The 17,184-nt window shown below is 42.8% G+C and overlaps 1 protein-coding gene across 3 annotated transcripts in view; it reads left to right on the top strand.

Annotated features, from left to right (window-relative positions):
• hdac5 (histone deacetylase 5) overlaps positions 1 to 10,428 on the top strand; it is a 42,652-nt gene extending 32,224 nt beyond the window's left edge. For all 3 annotated transcript variants that reach the window (XM_012952844.3, XM_012952843.3, XM_002935540.5), the window contains 15 exons: positions 685 to 894; positions 1,553 to 1,685; positions 2,222 to 2,355; positions 3,118 to 3,238; positions 3,967 to 4,016; positions 4,256 to 4,363; positions 4,670 to 4,725; positions 4,997 to 5,084; positions 5,185 to 5,304; positions 5,413 to 5,510; positions 5,677 to 5,795; positions 6,303 to 6,436; positions 6,525 to 6,609; positions 7,575 to 7,722; positions 9,267 to 10,428. In XM_012952844.3, coding sequence (XP_012808298.1) covers positions 685 to 894; positions 1,553 to 1,685; positions 2,222 to 2,355; positions 3,118 to 3,238; positions 3,967 to 4,016; positions 4,256 to 4,363; positions 4,670 to 4,725; positions 4,997 to 5,084; positions 5,185 to 5,304; positions 5,413 to 5,510; positions 5,677 to 5,795; positions 6,303 to 6,436; positions 6,525 to 6,609; positions 7,575 to 7,722; positions 9,267 to 9,306 — 1,644 coding nt within the window. In that variant the 3' untranslated portion in view covers positions 9,307 to 10,428. The remainder of the gene's footprint in view (positions 1 to 684; positions 895 to 1,552; positions 1,686 to 2,221; positions 2,356 to 3,117; positions 3,239 to 3,966; positions 4,017 to 4,255; positions 4,364 to 4,669; positions 4,726 to 4,996; positions 5,085 to 5,184; positions 5,305 to 5,412; positions 5,511 to 5,676; positions 5,796 to 6,302; positions 6,437 to 6,524; positions 6,610 to 7,574; positions 7,723 to 9,266) is intronic.
• Positions 10,429 to 17,184: the final 6,756 nt, after the last annotated feature.

Here is a 17,184-nt window from a genome sequence, read left to right as displayed (position 1 = left end):
ATTTCTGTCATTATTTGCCAATACTATTTTAATTACTCTGGTCACATTGCATGCCCTTATCTTGGGGATGTCTGTGACCCACCCATACTATTTCCAAACATCAGGGTGGTCCTATTACTTCCCTAGGGTAGCTGTCATCTGTTGATTGTATGCTTTCCATTTCCATGTATGTGTATTTTTCCCCTTCATTGATTTCTGGCCTGACAATTCCTCCATTGTAATGAAGTTCTGCTTTTAGGGGATCTAAACCATGTGATCTTTTCCCTAGCTGGCTTATTTTAATGGCATGGTAACACAATACTGGTCCCCAACCAGTGGCTCATAAGCAACATGTTGCTTACCATCCCCTTTGATATTGGTCTCAGAGTAGGTGCCCATTTTTAAATTTCTGGCTTCAGAATCACAGACACACTTTTACTCCAAGCAGAGCCTCCTGCTGGCTAGCAGTTCCCAGAAGTCTACCAAATATCCAATCGCAGCCCTTATTTGGCATCCCCAAATACATTTTTCATGAGTAAAAAAAGGTTGGGGATTCCAACAATAGAAGAACTGTGGGAGGCGCTAAAGAAGTCTGTTGCTTGTTTTAACAGAGGCAGATAAGGCAAGGCTGTGGTACCTGAACACGTTTTTGTCCTTGGTACATTGCCTCTCCATCTCATATTTTTCTTAATGTCATATTTTCAGGCCAGTGAGGCCATCCGCCAGCCACCTACCCACCCAGAAGAAACAGAAGAAGAGCTGACAGAGCAGGATGGAGGTGAAAGGTGCCGTGCGATTTTCACTCTTGATGGGGGCACAGAAAGTGAAGAAACACAGGAGGAAGATGGTGGAGAGGAAGACGATGAAGACAGAGAAGACAGCAGGACCAATGGTGTTGAGCATGCACTGAAAAAGGTAAAGAAAATGTGGGGAAACCTAGAAATATTGGTGGGGTGGTCATCAGGGAACAGCACAGCGCATCATGCTGAAATAAAGATGTATTTAGGCTGTGACACATGGAGCCATACCCTTCAGCTGTTAGAGAAGTGCCAACTTTACTGCCTCTTCCTATTCACTTAAATGGAAAATTTGTGAATTTTCAGGCCAGAATTGCTGCATTTTATGTTTCTGCAGTGCCCACCTTAAAGCTAGAGACAGATACAATCTAGGGCTATAGTCGGAGAAGCATTGGAGATAGGCATTGCAGACGAAGAGGGCAGGCTACACTGCAGTGCGTATGGCGCGCTTTCTCACGCACAGCCTCCGTTCTTTGACAAGACCAGCAGAGTATGAGTCACACACCAATGACTCACATCCCCCCCCATTTATGACTCAGCTCTGCAATGACACCCCCTTATGACCTGCTCTGAGAGGGAATGTGGGCTGCAGGTATGGAGAAATGAGAGGGGTGCCTGTGAGTGTATGGTGGCAGAGATGGATATGTCGCTGTCCCCTCATGCCACTGCAGTCACCAATACCTTAGTCATTCTAGTCATGCTCGCTCATGTTTCTGAACATTTCATTCTCAATAACTTTTCCTACTTCAACTTATTTTTTTGTTTTCCTCTTCCAGCTCTTCCCAGACGCCCTTCCTCTCTACCAGGGTTCACTCCCTCACACAGCTCTGAGTCGCACTCAGTCCTCCCCTGCGGCTCCTCTCTCAACCTGCAGTTTAGAACCACACCACAGAGTAATCAGCACAACTGGTGAGACAAAGGAAGATGACGTCCAAATTGCTTAACTTTACTACATTCCACATTTTAAGTTGCCAATACTCCTTGAGTGATAGTGTCCCTTTAAAAGGTCCCCAATGTTTTTTGCCTATGAGCAACATTCAAATGTAAAAAGAGTTGGGGAGCAACACATTTGATTTGGAATCTATTTTAATTGGTTTATCTTGCCTAATGATACATGGGGTGAGAGCGGTGCTTTGTTCAAATGATATTGTTTTTGAAAGGGGGGGAGCTTTACTGTTACATGAACTTAGTATGTTATAGATGAACCTCTTTTAAGCAAAAAATTATTTATTTTGTATGGTTTTGAATTATTAGCTGTCCTCTTCTCACATTTTCTAGCCTGCACCTGCAAATTTGTTGTTGGGGGTCACTGGCAACCATACAACTGATTTGGGAAGATTCTGTTTAATTGTTATTAAAACAATATGGCAATTATTTTCCTGCCATCTCCACCCACTGCTGTCTCTTATATCATCTTGTTTTTCTCATTTGTTACATTTGGCCAGGTCTAGTCTATGATACCCTCATGCTGAAACACCAGTGCACATGTGGAGATACCAACAATCACCCAGAGCATGCTGGGAGAATCCAAAGTGTCTGGTCCCGCCTGCAGGAGACTGGCCTGCTGGGAAAATGCCAGGTACATTATAGAAGTGATAAAGCAGATGTATTTAAAGGCGAGGAATCTTGGATCCAAACTTGGTTTGTTTTACACAGTTGAACATGTTGTTATCACCCAGGTTTTTCAAGAATATCCAAAGCATACTAAGCTTTTATACCAAAATATATTTTAAATTGGCCTTCTCTCTGGACTCCCCCTCCATCCATTCATTTAGGTTATGTACAAAAGATGCATAAATATTATCTGAACTTCCAAAGATAAATATAAATGTTTGAGCACAGATATACCTGATTCCACAGATTGAAAGAAAACCATGATACTCATACAAACCATTTCCCTTTGGGCTCATAGTGTCATGGGAATTTAAGTCCTAGAATCCAATGCTTTACAGTTGTACAATGTCAGGAAGGGCAGCTGCATAACAATGATGCACCGGGCTCCCATGCAAAAAAAAAAACTTTAGAGAGGCGGCCCAGCGCGCACCTACCCAGCCCTACCTCCATCCACTCTCCCACCCATGTCCTTTGCTCCCCAGTCGCTCATGCTGAGTAGGTAAGTGGAGCTACTTACTGCTATAGAGGAAGCAGACCCCTGGTCCGGGCCCCTACACGACTGCAGGTCCTGCTTCCTCTATAGTTATGCACTGAGGAAGGGGGTTGCATGACACTGTAAACCTAAGGTATGTCACAAAGGTTTCTCATGGGTATCATGGCTGAGGCTGCTAGGGGGAAGTTTGAACAAGAGTGTAATGGTGACATTACTGTATTGCCCTTATAACAGCGTGTCCGAGGCAGGAAGGCCACATTGGATGAGATCCAAACCGTTCACACAGAGCATCACACCTTGCTTTATGGGACCAGCCCTCAGAGTCGCCACAAATTGGAGAGCAAGAACATTCTAGGTGAGGGGAGATATTCTAAGAGAAGGAATGGGATATAAACAGAAGGCATAGGAAAGGCAAAAGAAAATGCAGTAATCGTCAAGGGAAAGAAGACCTGGAGTATAACTTAAAGGACATGTAAAGCCTACATCTGCCTACAATGTGTATCAGTTGGGCACGTCTCCTCCACCCAAATGCCATTATTTGTACTGCATATACCCCCCTCCATTTGTTAGCACCATTACATTTAAGGAGATGTTGCAGCTTTACTAGTAACCTCTGGACAACCAGTGTGGCAGGTATTCAAAGATTTCAAAGAGGCTGTTCTCTGATTAAATGTTTGTGTGTGGGGTTTACATGTCCTTTAAAGAATGTTGGCAGTATAGAGTGTGGCATTGGCTAAAGCATAGAAATGTGAGAGATTGCAATTAGAGATGTACAGGGGGTGATGGGAAACATTAAGCACAAAGGGTATGCTTTAGCAGGATGGGGGGGGGGGTACGATGTATGGATAAAAAGTGAAGTTGTGGGGCCACACATTAATCAGATTAGTGGTAGAGAACTAATTATGGCAAATGGCAGAAATTATGTAGGATGTTCATATGGTGATAGTACGCTGGGTATTACCTAGGAAACTCTAACTAGGTATTCAGTAATATGAACTTAGAAGTTATACTTGCAGTATGCATCCTAGCAGCTTTACCCAGCAACAAAAAGTTTATTTCTGTTGTGTCTGTTGTGGTCTTTAGGGACTCTATCCCAGAAGCTGTATGCAGTCCTGCCCTGTGGAGGAATTGGAGTGAGTATTTCTTTCAGAGCATTGTTTTTCAGTCCTTCTCTGTTTAAGTTTGGTAGAAACTCCATGTTCTTTCATTGGATTTCTAACCTCCAGTATACCTTTGTGGTCTTTATATGAAACCATAACAACCCTACTTCATGCACTGAATCATGCTCATTATACCTGACAAGGAACTGATATCTGGCTACTGCTGTCTGGCAATGTCTCCATAGTTTGAGCTATCATATTTTTCATCATAGGTGGACAGTGACACCGTGTGGAATGAGCTGCACTCACCTCCGGCTGTTCGAACAGCAGTGGGGTCTCTAATCGAATTAGTCTATAAAGTAGCTGCTGGAGAACTGAAGGTAAGAGTCGGATGGTGGGTTTTAATAGACACGTAAGGCAGGGATGGCGGCCATTGTTTTTATCCCTGCCCATTCTCTCTATCCCACTTTTTACTTTGTATATTTAATTTCCTTAATCTCATCAGGATCCAGGGGGCCCCCGCCACCCACCGCTTGCCCCTTCCCTCCCCACTTTTGCAGTGGGGATTTGGTATGGGTCGGTGGGGCCTACCAGGCTTTTTTCCGGTGTCTGGATGGACGAGTCCAACCCTGCTTGTGGATACTCCATTTGTCCTCTCTTATTCATGTTGTTTTCTCCTCTAATAGAATGGTTTTGCAGTAATCCGACCGCCTGGACATCATGCTGAAGAATCTGTTGCCATGTAAGTAGACATCTCTTACCCATTAATATATATATATAAAGGATGTCCTTCCCTTTAAACAAAACAGTGATTGTTTGTCCATATATTGCAATATATTCAAGCTAGCCAACTACATCAAAGCCATCCCTGCTCTAGCCAGTCCGACACCCACTTTCATCTCATTAAGAATTCTACTGCCATATTATACATTTTACACATTGACTTCTCTAACATATTGCTCTACCTCTTTCTTGTCCATCAATAACCTTCTCCCCCTTTCCTCTTTCTTTAGGGGCTTCTGTTTTTTTAACTCTGTGGCTATAGCGGCCAAGTTGCTCCGTCAGAAGATGAATGTGGGACGAATTCTGATTGTGGACTGGGTAAGTTACTGGACAAATAATGTCTCATAAGACATTAAGCCTTATATAAGTCAGTGATACCCTTAAATTACTCCGTATATTTATTCCAATACCCCTCTAGGACATTCATCATGGTAATGGCACACAACAGGCCTTCTACAACGATCCAAATATCCTCTATATTTCTCTCCACCGTTATGATGATGGGAACTTTTTCCCTGGTAGCGGCTCTTCAGATGAGGTGTGTGAAGAAATGAGTCAGAAATAAGAATGGGTGATGGTATTCACTGGGGGAAGGCATCAAGATACAGGGTTGTGTCCTGACTAGAGAAATGTCTTTCTGTGATAGGTAGGTGCTGGCCATGGAACTGGGTTCAATGTTAACATTGCGTGGACGGGCGGCGTGGATCCCCCTGTGGGTGACGCTGAGTACCTTGCTGCATTCAGGTTTGTGGTCTTGTTTCTATTATTTTCTTCACAATCTTTCTTCATTTATGCATCGTATGCAGCTCTTCATTTTATTTTTTTTTTCCACTTGTACCATTATTCTCAGACTCACGTGCTACTCCCTGTTTTGACCTCCCTTTACTCATTTTGTGCTGTCTCCTCTTAGGATGGTGGTTATGCCTGTAGCCAAGGAGTTCTCTCCAGACTTTGTCCTTGTTTCTGCTGGCTTTGACGCAGTTGAGGGTCATCAGTCTCCACTAGGGGGCTACTCGGTAACAGCCAAATGTGAGTGCAACTGATCATACCTTGTCCACCTCTTTCTTCTCTCAGAACTGGCATGAGAGCAGCTGTTCAGGGCATTGTCCTGTGGGGATGCAGCACAAGCCTACTACTCCTCGACAGATCCATTAGATATAATGTTTACACTGGCTATATGAAGAGTTGGCTTCCTCTCAATTCCAGAAGTGCAGAATTGGCTGGTGCTTCTAGTGGAACCATAGTGCTGGTCATTTGACTTGAAACCAGCAGCCAGTAAAGAAACGGGTTTGGGTGACATTTTTTGGCAGCTGCTTTATGTGCCAGAACACCTTGTCCCAACATTGCCTTCAACTTTATCTTCAAATAGAATTATTTCTATCATCATTTCTTCAAGTTTTGTATCACCTTTCACCTTGCCCCACGTTCTCAAGTTACTTTACACAGCATTCAGTCTCCTTTTCATTTTTTATTCTTCTGTATCATCTATTCTTTAATGCCTTCTCTAAACCTCTCACATATCTATGCCTCCATCAGGCTTTGGACATCTTACCAAGCAATTAATGACTCTGGCTGGCGGCCAAGTGGTCCTGGCATTAGAGGGAGGTCATGATCTGACAGCCATTTGTGATGCCTCAGAGGCTTGTGTTTCTGCCCTTCTTGGTATGGAGGTGAGGAATAGAGGGGGCTCGCTTGGGGAGGGCATTGGGAGCTTTCTCTTATCCTCTTTCCTATCTAATGTTGTCTCTTTGTCTGTAGCCCACACCTTTTGATAACAGTGTCCTACAGCAGAGACCCAGTGACAATGCAATAGCAACCCTGGAGAGAGTCATCAATATTCATGGTAAGTGGAAAGAGCATTCTGATAGAGTACAGCTTAAGAGAAGAAACTGCAGAGTAGTAACAGATACAGGGGTGCAAGGAAGAAGCTAGAGCAGGTATCAAAGTTAGATGGAGGAGTATATACTCCTCTAAATACCTTCCTCCAACTTTGATACCCACTATAGCTTCTTTTGCTCATGTGACTCTTAGTCGCGCTGAGACAAATCTCCGTTGTCGAGGGCGACTTATCTCCCCACAATGCCACCCCACCGGCTAGAATGTAAATCGCCGGTGGGATGGCATACTGTATGCGGTGCTGCGATTTGCTGAAGTTGCCTTGAGAGGAAACTTTGGCAAATCGCGGAGCCGCGTATGCCATTCCACCGGTGATTTACATTCTAGCCGGTGGGATGGCATTGCGGGGAGATTAGTCGTCCGCGACAACGGAGATTTGTCACGGCGCGACTAACCTCCCGTGTGTCACAGCCCTTAGAAGGTATGGGAGACTACTAGGATTAACAGCAGCTAATTGAATGATTATGAGAACTAGGGCATATGATTAGAGGAGGAGTTACAGAAGGTATGGGAGGAACTAAAGGAATTCATGTTGTGGTAGTGGAAGCAGCCATGATGGGCTCTGTAGGGCTGTTTGGATAGCAGATAACAGTGGGGGCATGAATACACTGGATGCAGTGCTAATAAACAGGGGTCATGGATCTTTAAAAAATGGTATTTGGCCACTATGCTACTGCGGGGATAATTTTACAGAGCATTATAGAAGTATATTGTTGTGCGATTGAGGGACTAGAACTGGTTTGGCAAATGTTTGGCCGAGTGTTTTACTGGAAGCATAGAGCCCAAAGACCTTACTAGGAAAGGGGTTCGAAATACATTGGCTTAATTCCTGATCCCATCCTCTGACTGCTTGCACTTAAGGGGCAATATACAGGTGGAGCAGACTTCATAGTTTTATCCTTTCTCCTTCAGGCAAACACTGGAGCTGTCTTAAGAGCTCTACTTTAGGCTTCTCTATCCTAGAGGCGCAACGCGTAGAACTGGAGGAAGCGGAAGCCGTCAGTGCGCTTGCATCCTTATCAGTGGATACAGACCAGTGCAACTCAGACTCTAACCCTAGGTAATCAAGTTGACAATAACAATAATGTACAGTACATTATGAAATCCAGGGAGTAGGAAAATTTACTATTGTAGGATGATAAGATACAGAGAGGTGGAGTTCAGCAGCTGTTAAGGCCGATGATCATGGCCATGGCTACTGTATTAGACACCCAGTATGCATGCTGAGAAATGCATAGAGAAAGAAACAGTTTAGGTGCCACCCCTAGTGGGTAGACTTTAATGGACCACAAGCACATATAGTACTGTTACTGCAAGTGTTGGGTTTCCAGACTTGGGTATAGTCACTTATCTCTCTTGGCCTTAGTAGGATTTTAACCTCTGATGGGCTCCTAATCATGATCTATTTCAGTGATCCCCAATCAGTGGCTCGTGAGCAACAAGTTACTCCCCAACCCCTTGGATGTTGCTCTCAGTGCCCCCAAACCAGGTAGATGTTTTTGAATGCGTGACTTGGTGGTAAGTTTTGGTTGAATAAAAACAAGATTTACTACCAAATAAAGCCTCCTATAAGCTGATAGTGTGCATAGAGGCTACTAAATAGCCAATCACAGACCTTATTTGGTACTTCCATGAATTTTTATGATGCTTGTGTTGCTCTCCCAACCAAGTCTTTTTACATTTGACTGTGGCTCACGAGTAAGAAAGCTTGTGGCCCCTGGTCTATTTAGTAATGTTAGGTGGCCAAAGTATCTCCTACCAGTTGGGATCCCAAAAAGTCTAAATCCACCACCTTATATATACAAGTATTTTGGGTTCAAGTCATTTGTAATCCAGTATCTAGTTGAGGTCATCCTTAGCTATTGGCAAGGCTACAGAGATAGGAAAACATTATTGTACAAGTTATTCTTCTACAGTTCCAAGAATATCTAGAAAGACAAATTAGTTGTTAAAGGAACAGTAAAAAATTTAAGTTTTTTAAAGTAATTAAAATATAATGTGCTGTTGCTCTGCAAAAAACTGGTGTTTTTGCTACAGAAAAGCTACTATAGAAATAAGCTGCTGTGTAGCCATGGGGGCAGCCATTCAAGCTGGAAAAAAGGCACAGGTTACATAGCAGATAACTAGTAGATAAGCCCCATATAATGGGGATTTATCTGTTATCTGCTAAGTAACCTGTGCCGTTTTTCCTTTGAATGGCTACACAGCAGCTAACTTATATAAACTATAATAGTCTTTCTGAGGCAAACACACCAGTTGTAGCAATGCAGGGCAGCAGTACATTATATTGTAATTACTTTTATACACTTTCATTTTTTGGTGTTACTGTTCCTTTAACCTGTATTCCACTCTAGCTAACCATCAGTGTTGCTTTCATGGAGAGAAACTAGGTAGCACTCTCATTAGCCTTCAGGCTGGGACCCTTATCTCTGCTTTATGAGTGGCAGCCGTACACGTTAGGATTTTTGCTCATTCTTACATCTTACCTGCATATACTTATTTTTTAATCAAAGGCAGCGGGGGCTTCCACTCTTTGAATGTAACCCTCTTTGTTTTTAAGGGGATCCCCTACCCCTAATTCCACTTCTGTCTTTCTCCTTCCAGACCATTAGAAGAGCCCATGGAAGATGAACCAGTGGCCTGAGTAATCCGCACATCCAACCCCCCACACACACCGCAGTCCTTTTTTTAATTTTCTTTTATTAGTTTTTGTTATGGTGATTGGTTTATTTTTTCTATTAAAACCAAGAAACAAAAAAAAAAAAGGAAAAAAAACAAACAAACAAACCACAAGACAATTAAATGGGTCAGATGTCCTGTGTCCCAGCAGCTGAGGCTAGCACACCCACCACCCCTTTTCCTGGGACCCACTCACTCCAACCTGATCTCCATCTGTGCTGCTGTCCTGGATTTTGTCTCACCGCCCCAGTGAAAAGAGTAACCTTTTATTACTGCCAAAGTGCCATCTCTCTGTGTCTTATACAACACTAAATGGTATGTATATATGTGTGGGAAATGTATACACTAATGCATTGCACTTTTTAAATGGAATGATCTATGGAAGTAACGGCTTTGCGGAAGGCCTTCCGGCTTACCCTACAGGGCAGAAATGGATGGGCCCCTGTTGTGGAATTGAATTTCTGTGGTCCTGCATTTAGTTGTGCCTTTCAGAGCACAGGCTGTAGGCAGGAAACATAAAGGACAAGATGGTGATGCTAACACTATGTACCTGTGTTGCCTAACCTGTGGCCTTCAGTTTATGGCTAAAGTGCCACAGGCTAAACAGCCCTACTTTATATCAGTAATGGAGTCTTATTTTCCACTCGCTTATGCCACAACTAAAGCACAGCTTAACACTTTGAGCTTAATGTGTCATCCAACAATCTGTATAATCCATGGATGACATACACATGATAGTGTGTTAAAAGGGGGACTATGTAGACTTCGGTTCAACATAAGCCCTGCTGAAAGGATTTAGGTTCTTTGTATTGCACACTGACCTGAAAAAAAACTCTCATGATTCTGAATTCCCAGTATGATTTAATTATTTATAAGCTTGGGCCATTTAAATGCCCTTAACCAATTACTTAAGTTATATATCGAAGGACCCTAAGGGGGGGAAAAAAAGTCGGCCATGGAACCTTGAGGCCAGCATAGGCTAAAAGTGCAAGCCGGGCCCAGTAACACCAGCATAAAAGATAAGGGAAAATAAAGCAAAGGAGCAGATTGATATGGTTATTTATTATTTCTATTAGAGATATCAAAATTAAAGGGAAAGTATACCCTCATGTTAAGCAGATGTACAATTAACAGGGCTCGTGTTGAACTTACCTTTTGTCTATTGTTATAATTGGAAAATATGTATTTTATTTTTTTTTTCATTTCACATTCTACTTCCTGTCCTGCTGAGCAAGGTCAAAACATAGCCACCCACATAGGAGCCTCTGTATAATGACAGGCAGGGCTCAGTGAACAGCTAATTTGCTTTGACTTTGCTTGGCCAGACAAGAAGGTTTGTTTGACCTTGCTCGGCAGGACAGGAAGTAGAATGTGACATACCTTGCATTTTCACATTTAGCCCCCTTTTTATGCAACAAATAACAGAAACCACACATCGCCTATTAAATACAAAAGGCAAAAGGTATGGTTGGCACAAGCATTTATGTTGAGAAGGTATAAATCTGAAACCCCCCCCCGCCCACACCCTTATAAAAATGAAGATATAGTCGCTCTTTAAAAAAATCCTAGTAGAAAGAAATCTCCCTTTTTTAACTATGTCCCCTTTGAGAGTGTTTATGTTGATTCAAGGATTACAGCACTGTTTTATGTCAGTGCGATACAATCTGTGAGCAAGGCAGGCACACTTGGTAACGCCCTGTGAGCAAGGCAGGCACACTTGGTAACGCCCTGTGAGCAAGGCAGGCACACTTGGAAACACCCTGTGAGCAAGGCAGGCACACATGGTAACGCCCTGTGAGCAAGGCAGGCACACTTGGTAATGCCCTGTGAGCAAGGCAGGCACACTTGGTAACGCCCTGTGAGCAAGGCAGGCACACTTGGAAACACCCTGTGAGCAAGGCAGGCACACATGGTAACGCCTTGTGAGCAAGGCAGGCACACTTGGTAATGCCCTGTGAGCAAGGCAGGCACACTTGGTAACGCCCTGTGAGCAAGGCTGGTGTACTTTTAAACGCCCTGTGAGCAAGGTAGGCGCACTTAGTAACACCCTGTGAGCAAGGTAGGTGTACTTTGTAATGCCCTGTGAGCAAGGCAAGCGCACTTAGGGGTATATTTATCATGCTGTGTAAAAAGTGGAGTAAAACATTACCGGTGATGTTGCTCATAGCAGCCAATCAGATACTTTGCTTTGGTTTTCTGACTGTTGAAATCTAATTGCTTGTCGACATCACCAGTAATGCTTTACTCCACTTTTTACACAGCATAATAAATATACCCCTTACTAATGCCCTGTGAGCAAGGCAAGTGCAGTTTGTAACGCCCTGTGAGCAAGGCAGGCACACTTGGTAATGCCCTGTGAGCAAGGGAGGCCTCTTTTGTAATGCCCTGTGAGCAAGGTAGGTGCACTTAGTAATGCCCTGTGAGCAAAACAAGCGCACATTGTAAGGCAGAGAGCACAAGAGGCAGCATACACAACATTCAAGACCAATTCATTGCATTAAAACAAACACATTTGTGTGTATATTGTGTATATGGTCACATAGTGTCCAGTGAATTATTTGGCTATGTATACCCACATGTGCCATGGCTGTAGCACGGAACTGTCCCTTATGAACAATCCCCCCACAGTGGACGTATCACCACCAATTCCAGTAACATACATACAGAATATGAATGCATTGACTTTTTCCCTCACTTGGCAAATTTTTGTTGTGGTGAATTTTTGCAGCCGTTTTGCAAGAAATTCACCAATGGCGAAATGCGGGAATTTTGTAGAGAATCCATGCCTGCCAAAAAATGTTGCTCATCACTAATCAGCTCCAGTATGAAATATGTGTTTGTGAACACTCCCAGATACAAATATTATGATGTGGAATTTCGATTCTGTCGTAAGTGGCTAATTTGCACTTTATAGAGATGCACATGCTATGACTGTGCAAAGAGACAGATGCTGTCTAACTATAGAAATCAGTGCAAGTAATTAATCATCTAGTTTAAGGGGCACCAAGAAATCCCCCACTCACACTAACACTACCAATAAAGCACCTTCCCTGCAATTTGCAGCGAGACTCTATAACCACTGCTAATAAACTGCAGGATGTAGACCAAATGGGGGCACATTTACTAACAGTGGGAAAAGTTGCCCTTGGCCATCAATGAAATCATTACTACCCTGCAACTGGCTAAACTACGATGATCACTTATTAGCTAGTGTGGGTTGTGGCCCGGGTGCAGGTTTTCCCATTGTTAGTAAATGAGGTGAGCCCAGTTACGGTTGTTAAGGGATTAGTTGCAACCTTTATGCTAATGGTACAGGGGCTGTTCCTGACCACCCTGCGGAAAAACATTGGTCAAAATGATCCTCTTCGCCTGTAGCTCCCTGTCTGATGCACACTACACAGGCACAAGTATTCCATAACCACTATCTGTGAATGTTCCTAAATAGTCTTTCATACTGAAGCAGTTTCCTTAAGGGCAATGTAATATAACGTACATTTATTTATTGAACCTGATCAGTACTGTCATATTCTAGAGGCATGACACTATCCTTTAAGACCTGGGTGCCCCAGGCCATGTTTAAAGCCCAGTCCAAAGTCTTAGGGCTTACAAAGATCCCCAACGGCAGTAAAAAGATGACCATATAATGGAAAATAAATGCCATTGATGCAGAAGGCTTCTGCACCCTAAGCCAGCTATACAAGCTTATATGTAGCATTTCACAGCCTTATTGATGCCTTTTATCTCCTTCAGACTGTATAATGATATTGCACTTTAGTAGCTACATACTCAAGCCCAGCTGAACCTTCCGTACCTTAAAGAAACAGTAACACCAAAAAATTAAATTGTATAAAAGTAATTACAGTATAATGCACTGTTGCCCTGCCCTGGTACAACTGTTGTGTTTGCTTCAAATCCTTAGGGCTCTGGCACACGGGGAGATTAGTCGCCCGTGACTAATCTCCCAAAACTACCATCCCACCGGTGAAAATGTAAGTCGCCAGTGGGATGGCACACGCTGCGCAGGCGATTTCGGGGATGGTTGTTTGGGGAGATTAATCTCCCTGTGTGCCAGAGCCCTTACTATAGTTTATATCAGGGATCCCCAACCTTTTTTACCCGTGAGCAACATTCAAATGTAAGAAGAGTTGGGGAGCAACACAAGCATGAAAAAGGTACCTGGAGGTGCCAAATATGGGCTATAATTGGCTATTTGGTAGCCCCTATGTAAGCTGGCAGCCTACAGAAGGCTCTGTTTGGCTTTACTTTGGGTTTTATGCAACCAAAACTTGCCTCCAAGCCAAGTATTCAAAAAATTAGCCCCTGCTTTGAGGCCACTGGGAGCAACATCTAAGGGGTTGGTGAGCAACATGTTGCTCACGAGCTACTGGTTGTCTCTTTCAAAAGAGAAAAGGCACAGGTTACTTAGCAGATAACAGATAAACCCCCATTATATTCTACAGAGCATATATGCTACACCACAGCTTATTTATATTTATATAGTAGCGTTTCTGTAGCAAAAACACCAGTTTTACCAGTTCAGGGCAACAGTATATTGTATTATAATTACTTTAAAACACTTTTTGGTGTTGCTATTCCTTTAAGGGCCCTAACACACCGGCATTTGGATGTTGCCCTTTGGAGGTGCAGGCTGAAGACGTCGACTCATGCCGTGTGTGAAGGCCATAAGGCTTGGTTTGATTGGCCAGACAGTGGCTAGGTTGCTTTTATCTGCCTCTGGCAGCACAGATATCTGATGAAGAGGGAATTCAGGGTGCATGTAAATGTTTAAAGGCACAAAGGGGGTTCAAGTAAATGGAAATGAGTTGTTCATAGAAATCCATGGGGGGGGGGGTGTAGGTAATTGCCTTGACCAGTGGTCTTGTTGGATGCCAGATGTGCAGAGCATAAACCTGATGTACCCTGTAATTCTGACTGCATATTGTACACATACCTAGCCACTGCTCATATGCCTGAATATGGGGACTCCCTTTGGACTAGTGCATCATGCTGTGGGGAAAAAATCTCTTTCCATGGTGGTAGGAGCCAATAATCTTGTGAATTGTAGCAGTCATAGAGTCAAGCAGACTATGGCCTCACTGCATGGCCAAGCTACATGCGTATTGGACACTGGCAATGCTTCAGTCTAATGTTTGGGAAGGTCAGTAGATCTTGACTGACTAGGGGGTTCACCTTTTCACCATCAATAAGAAGATCTTTTTGTCAATCTTTGCATATGGCTGGCTTGTTTGACTAAGCATGACAACCTAGAATCAATAAACAAACAGCTTTTCAAAGATGTGGCTGAACTACAACTCCTGGGATTCTCAGTCAACAAGCTAGATTTAAAGGAGAAGCAAACCACATGTGTGCCACATTTCGAAGCACTTCTTCAATTTATATGCATTTTTTATTTCAGTTTCAGAGCTATTTAAGTTTCTATGAATTGCCAGTATAATTATTTTTTTTAACAACAGCACCAACCTGATGGTCAGTCCTGTAATTGTACAACGAGATATACCTTCAGAAGGAAAACAGAGAAGACTTCCAATGTTGCTCTGCTCAGGAAAGAGGTCAAAAGCACTTCTCTGTTTTCCTACAGGAACTGACCAGCAGATGGCGTTGTTGTTACAAAATTCATTATAATGACAGTTAATAAAACAGTAAATAGCTCTGAAACAGAAACAAATTAATAAATAATGCACGTAGATCGCAAAAGGGTGTAGAGCATTTACTTTGTAATGATTTCCTTGTTCTTTAAAGGCAGTGATAAAAATAAGACTTTAAATGAGTTTTCCTCTTCATCTGATATATAAGAATGAAGATACAGAGGTCAAAGATGTGTTAAAATGTAACTAAATGTTTCTGGCTGTGGGACTTACAGAGAAAATGTGTTTATCTTGCATTTAATTGCCCTTAAAGAGACAGTGAGGACATAGCGCATTGTGCGCCAAACATCATCATTTTGAGAGTTCTGTTTGGCGCACAAGCTCACACTGTACTGTTTAAGGGAAGGTAGGGTGGCATTAGAATGGCAATGCCACTGATCATGCTGATCGTTATTTAACCTATAATGGAATTGTTTACACTGAATTGTCAGGAAATTTCAGGCAGGTGGAAACCAGGCTTGGATTGAGGCGGGTTCACCTTCAAACAACGTCTTAAGGCTTCAACTCCTCTCACCCTCACATGCAGTGGACTTGTGCAACTGTCTCGTAATTTGTTGTGTAAATAAATATATATATTTTTTTCTAAATTAATAATAAAAACAAAACCATGTTGTTCAGCAGTATTACATGCAGAGTTTAGGGGCTCTGGGCGGACAGCCTTCGAGGTAGATCCGCTGTAAATTCCCTTTTTTGTGTGTGTGTGTGTCTTTGTGTCTCTCCCTCACATGCTGTGGGTATGAATTTTCATCCGAGTATTTTGTAATATGTCCTGTTTGTCCTTGTATAAATAAAAATGTGCTCAGACTGGCAGGAACCTCTGGCTTTCTGTGGTAATGGGCAGAGTGGTTTTATTTTGGAATGTGGGCTTGTCCTTTATTCTTTCCTGGGGGTCACATTTACAGTATCAAGTGTAGGGACATTATGTATGTATATGTACACAAATCATTACATGGCTGCAAGAAAAGTTGCAATATTGCTGCACAACAAAATATAAGATACTGCGACAATATGTTGGAACAATGATGTCACAAATTGTGTTGAAATCAAAACACATTCAGTTTATAAATAGGCCACTTCGTGTCCACTGTGGAGGGGAGGATGATTGTGGGCAACTTGCCTAGGTCCCAGCTATTTATAGGGGCTTCAGGCTCCCTCCCTGCTGGCGTGGATAAATTCCTAAAAGGGGGCTACTAAATCCCTAACAGGAAAAAATAAATAAATATATATATATATATTGTAAAAAAATGTAATCATATGAGTCACAAATAGAGATGAAAGCTTGGGCAGAAATAGAATATGCAACATTTTATGTGCGTTTACCATGTTCTGGTGATACAGTACATGGGCCAATAAAAACTGCCAACCTTGCCTCTCCAGTTGGAAACTTATTGGCTGGCTTAAGTGCCCATATTGTCACTATGCCCAACTGATATCTGGCCAATTTATATCTATGAGGCAGGTTTGAAACACCCATCGGGTACAGACTGCATCAGTGCATTGATGTGGCCCTCTGCATAGTCCCATATTGTAGGCCACATCAACAAATCAGTCCAATTTGGTGCTGCACATGGATTGTCAAATTTGGAAAAAATTCACTCGTTTGTTGACCACGTCAAACAAGCAGATCTATTTATGCGTGGCAGCCTTAAGCTATTGCTTCCTTTTACAGTTATTTTAGCAATAGATATTTGCATACTCCTACAATGCAAAGCTACTCAGGGGTTAGATTTAGAGCATTGTTTCCCCCCCCCCCCCCCTGTATGCAATAATGAATAATATATAGTGCTGTTTTCACTTTGGGCTAAAAATAATCATTTTTAAAAATGGTCCCTTTATTGGAGCTCCCTATAGATCCTCTCAGGTTTCTGTCCATCTTTCAGATGAGGGTGGGCGTGTCCTAACAGTCCCTGCCAGGCCAATCAAAGCTCTGCAGTCACACAAGCAAATACAGGCTTCAGTTCCCTATCAGGTCAGCCTAGCTGCTGATTGGTTCCTATCCAACAGTGCAGTGTGCTGAGTGCCTCTGGCTCCCCTGCACAGCCTGGGAAAGGCAGCAGGAATGAAACAGATGGGCGGGACTAGTAGGGTTTTGGAGAAAGGTCCAATATATCAGGCCAACACACAGTTTTTGTCAGCACATAATTTGTATTTATAGAAGAGTATAATGCACTGGCACA

Source organism: Xenopus tropicalis, chromosome 10, assembly GCF_000004195.4.
Source record: "Xenopus tropicalis strain Nigerian chromosome 10, UCB_Xtro_10.0, whole genome shotgun sequence".
Lineage (NCBI taxonomy): Eukaryota > Metazoa > Chordata > Amphibia > Anura > Pipidae > Xenopus > Xenopus tropicalis.
Note: the sequence above shows the minus strand (reverse complement) of the source record. Positions and strands in the feature narration are given on the sequence as shown.